Consider the following 5,150-nt stretch of genomic DNA (forward strand, 5'->3'; position numbering starts at 1 on the left):
TATTAAGTCCATTGTGTCTTAGCGAAAGAGCCTCTCTGAGTGAGTCTTTTTTATTTCCCTAGTGTTGGTAAGCTCTCCTCGGAACGTCAAAATTGGAGACAGACAAATATCCACTGGTTTCAATAGCACTTTTTACGCCCGGATACAATCCACTATCCATATCACTTTGTCCCACTAAACTGGAACCAGTGCTTTTATGACCAATCGCCATTGTATTCATAACACAGAAGAAATTAATCAATTCTTTCCAAAAAAGTTTGTGGTTCGATTTCCGTAAACTCTTCAACCTGCATACAAGTTCAGCACCGATAAACATGTACGGTAACCGCATACAGTACAGTATCGATACGAACTAGCGTAATTCAGTTTCGGGTGTGGTTTCGGTGTAGGACTGCTTGCAATCCTTTGAGACAACTGTGTTCTATCTTGAGTACCAATATCTGGAGGAATGGTGAACTAAAGTTTTGCTTGGCCTTTCAGTTGCTTCGTTTCTGAACGCAGGACACTGGGGCCTGTTAGCCTCAGTGATTTTAGTCTGTTAATTAATGTTTGCCATCTTTTGTTTCAAAGATAATCCCAAATAATCGCGTTTTTGGTCATCTTCAGCTATATAACCCAAAATATTTCGTCCTAGCGATTGGTGCTTAATGCTGTCTTGTTGTGGAACAAGTTTGGCTTTATCCTGGAATCCAGCAAAGTTTTTTCAGCTTTATTTTGGCTAAAATTGTGATACCACCCTATTGGAACACTGATTTTTTGCCGCCACCGAGTAAAGGAAAATTACAGTAAGACCAAATTTTCGGTCGAAAGTACTATCGTTGGGAGTGTGGACTTTTTTCTGCAGGACCAATATCTCTCATTAACTGATTCTTATTACCTCGTTCCAGATGTGCGGTCGTTGTAAAGTACGGCGGAGATGTACGAAGCATTTCTCCCTTCAGAAGTTCCCCCGTATTTTAGTCCTCCGTATCCTTTTGTTCGATGAAAAACGACTGTTATGCACAGTCGTTTTGTTACACCATCAGTTATCACGCCTGGGCCAGTCAGGTTTTGTTCTTCGTTTTCACGCTGCGTACAGACAACAATAGGGGTGTGTGCATGCTGAGATGAGTTCACCCGAAACAACCTAGTTTCAGGTTGTCCGTCACGTGCTCACACAGATTTCAGACACCACACTTGCGGTAATTTTATTCTCTTTTGGTGCCTCTGTGACTGAGCTGCTGTTGGCCTTCGTACTAGCGCTAACTGATTGGTCAGCCTTGCCATCATGCCTTCAGGCTGTGCTGCCTGCCACGACAAGTCCGTGTGGCTCATCCTCATCACTCAGTCGATTCAAACAAGCGTTTAGTTCACTTACACATATCAGTACCAAGTGATACTCATGTTAAGTAATTGTATATTAGTGGCCTTGAAACGCTACTAGCCAGGTCCCCCTACGCCACTCGTGAAGCAATCGAAACAGACATGCAGCAGCGCTTCCTGGTAGCAATATGCTCAGCAGATTTTTGAACCAACGAGCTTGGATCGCCTTCAGGCTGTTTGATTGGAAATGGTTGGAAAACGTAGTTCAGCCACCAGTACTTTCACTTGACAGTTCAGGATTGCAGCATTATGATTGAAACAGATCCTGTCAGTGACTGTCAAACGGTGCATGGATCTGACACTGACCGGAAAGAACGTCACGAAAATTTTTTCCAGCTGGTCCTCCGAGGTCCTCCGCGTTCTATACATGGAGGCTGGAGAAAAGCGTCCCGGTTGGCTAGAATGCACAAGAACTACGAGGCCGAGTCTATATAAAGTCAAACTGAAGTTTGATGTTTAACGATGATAAGGAGCGTTATCTGCACAGTATAGGTAGTTTAGTTTGTTACTGACCGGATAGGAATGCACTATTTCTAATGCTCCAATGGAGGAGGGTCTTTTATGGTTCATGATGTCACTCCTGTGATGGATTGATATCAATTGGGTTAATCAGAGGGAAGAATCATAGACAACTTCAGAGGTACGGGCACACATATCATATCACTCATGCGTGAACACGCTCGCCTATTCAGACGTGAAAATTCAGATATGTCCAATGTGCGTTGGTGGAGTAGTGGTAACGCGCTCGCCTCTCATATCAGATGTCCGGAGTTCAAATCCCGGCATGGCCCATTGTGTATATACTGCTGATGAGCGAAAGTCGAGTGCAGTGCACTCAACAGAATACTTAAGCCAGAACAGCTGCTGATGAGCGAAAGTCGAGTGCAGTGCTTCTCTTTGGTGTGCACTCAACAGAATACTTAAGCCACAACCGTTCAAACGACAGTGGTGTGAATATGAACAGTGCGTATCCCGCAAAACCTCACAACAGAAACTCCACTTTTGTAAACAGGTGTTCGCAGCAGGTACTTCAGTCACCAGAAAAAACACCCAGAAACGTCACTTACGGTGTCGAGACATCGTCTACCAGCACGAGTGTTGTGCTCAAGAATGACGCAAACCACGAAACTGACTTGAACTCAGGATGTGTTAGGCTACTAAGAGTTTGGGTGTTGTTGGTGCGGTCCGCCTCTCGGGATGGGATCCTCGTGACCTGATGAACTTGGCTGGAGAAGCTGTAGGAAATGGCGAAATTCAGGCTGTCAATTTCTTCTCAGGTTATCTGATTGAGGGCTTGGAAATACGTCCGCCTCAGAATGCCTGCAGTAGGCCAGCACCAGGTCACTCCCTCAACCACCCTTTTCCCTTCTTCCTGCTTTGAACTTTGTGGTTATACGAAATTGAAGCATCAGTATCAACACCAATGTTGTTGTCTCTGATGATCTCGATTTGGAAACACCTCTGACTGTGATGCCTCTCCTCTTGCTTGGCTAGTAAACTGTGGTGTGCACACGGAACCTTTTAACGATGTGAAGAGAATGGCAGGGAATGTAGAGTTGAATTGCAGGACGAAACATCGACACAATTGTACAGAGAATATGCAAAAACGTCATTGCTTGGTGTTGAATTGTACAAGACGTCGATACTCCGGGGTGCGTCCTTTTTACACTCCTGAGCTGGCCCAACAGCCTACTGGGCGGAATACGATGTTTAAGGGCTGGGACCGCTCATTGATTCAGTGAGCAATGGTTTGTAGGTTCCTGGTTGAGCGATAGCGGAGAATATCCAGAAAAGTAGTGATCCAAGTGCATTTTCAGCGCTGTGCAGAGTGCAGCTCTTTCGGTTACTGAATCAGCTTTATAAGCGTTTTGCATGCACTCAACACGACAGTGGATGTTTTATTAGCGTTATTTTCTGTGTATAAGGAAAGCATCGTACATTCATTCAGTGGGCGCGGCCTGTCAGGAAGCGTTCAGACACGAAACGTATGCGTGCTTAGAACGACACGTCCCTAAGATCACCATCGGTACCACACGTTCCGGATAGGAGCTGCGTGAACGGAACTTATCGAGCACGTCTTAGCAGTATGCGGCCAGTGGTCGCCATTGGCATGACCATATTTGGCTATTCAGCTATCCCGTGCATTTACGCCTGGTAATATAGCCATGTTCCAGATTCTTCTGTCTTCTCCTTACCGCGTAGTCTGACAGGCTCAGTTCAAGCGTAATTAACAGGCGACCACCCACGATACAACATGACTGTTGGCGCACTCTCCAAATTTAGGCGCCCTAAGTTGAACAAAAACGAAGTATGTAAAAAAAAGGTGTTGATTTACCAACGGTTCACACTGGAAGAAACTTTTTGCCTTCGCTTGCTTCATCTTAATGCTTTACATAATCGTTATTTTATTCCTAAATGGTTCTCGGGTAACCTATCCTTCTGGTGGCAGAAGATATCCAAGAGATCAGATCTGTGTCTATTACGTGAACGGTCATTTCGTTCATGATGTGTTTTTCGCCAGCCCAACTGTTGCTAAATATTTGACTCCGGAATAGATTTAAAACGTTTTTCTGGTGAACGTTTCCGGTCCAAAATGTCCGTTCTTGTGGACTATCCTCTCAACGATCTGAATCTGTCGGAATTCGCCTCCCCGAGCTGTGAGTCACCTCCTTTGCTTTCGTTCTTTATGGCACCAAAATGAGGTTAAACTTTTCTAATTGTCTTAATCTGATCATTTTCCGTCCCGATTCAATTAATTTACACAGAGAATTGCTCAACTGACCATTTCTGTTTCTCTTACCTCGAGTAGCCTTATCGATCATCTTAAGCCACTAATAGACCTATGGATGTTCGTTTATAGTGAGTGGGCTTTCGAAGTTGGTCAGAATTTTGGCAACAATACGTTTGGGAGATATCTTAAATCACGACTATTCTGTGTCATTGAATGAGCTAACACATCCAGAGGGGCCAAAAACAGATTGGACTCATGCCCACTTTCGGAGAGTAGCTAAATGCATCGGAAACTACCGGTTCAGTAAGTTTTAACTACAAAAACTAATCACATCAACCATTTGGCACCGAAAACCACGTATTTAGAACAGTGGATGTTGAATGGTGGGACGAGTGTCTCTCATTTTGAACACCCTACTCTTTGTCAGTCTACCTACTCGTAGAATTTTGTTGTTTGCACGAACTAGAAATCACAGCGCAGGGCTGACTTTATTGTCATGGAAAGTGACCGCAATAACATAAAATCGGGATACAATTGATATATCTCCTCCATTGATCCGCTATTCAACCTACAGCTACGGCTGTTGAAGCGCTTGAGGTTACTTGGCTTACCCGCTTTGGTTTTGTTCATACATTCACAGGTCAACAGCGGTATGCCCGATATAATTTGTACGCGGTCTCCAATCACTCAGGAAGTGTTTACGCCGGACATTACACGGCCATATGCAGACATCACTATCGGAACTCCTGGTATGACTACAATGACAGTCGGTGAGTTGATGAGCTTCCCTCAATTGTTTCCCCACTTGCAAAGAGTAGGCTTGTTAACGCTTGTTAACTTACATTGGCTAACACTGGGGCGTACCTCACGCATCTGTGCTAAGAACAAGTAATGGCGTTGATCATCCAACCATCGTAGTACTCCCTGACATAAATTTGCAAGTTTCTATCTTGTGGTCGTGAGCCTCCCTTCTAGCTGTCTTTTGGCTTGCTAAACAGTCCCCTCGCTAGTCTTCTGCATAACAAAGCTTGCCGTAGATTCCGCCTCTTGTGAGGTG

At 44.6% G+C, this 5,150-nt stretch overlaps 1 protein-coding gene across 1 annotated transcript in view; it reads left to right on the forward strand.

Annotated features, from left to right (window-relative positions):
• Positions 1–5,150, forward strand: part of T265_01516 (hypothetical protein) — a gene marked incomplete at both ends in the record, with an annotated part of 59,480 nt that overhangs the window by 44,267 nt on the left and 10,063 nt on the right. Inside the window, 3 exons of the mRNA XM_009165557.1 lie at positions 888–951; positions 3,918–4,019; positions 4,734–4,863. Of these exons, the coding sequence (XP_009163821.1) occupies positions 888–951; positions 3,918–4,019; positions 4,734–4,863 (296 nt within the window). The remainder of the gene's footprint in view (positions 1–887; positions 952–3,917; positions 4,020–4,733; positions 4,864–5,150) is intronic.

Source organism: Opisthorchis viverrini (assembly GCF_000715545.1).
Source record: "Opisthorchis viverrini unplaced genomic scaffold opera_v5_16, whole genome shotgun sequence".
Lineage (NCBI taxonomy): Eukaryota > Metazoa > Platyhelminthes > Trematoda > Opisthorchiida > Opisthorchiidae > Opisthorchis > Opisthorchis viverrini.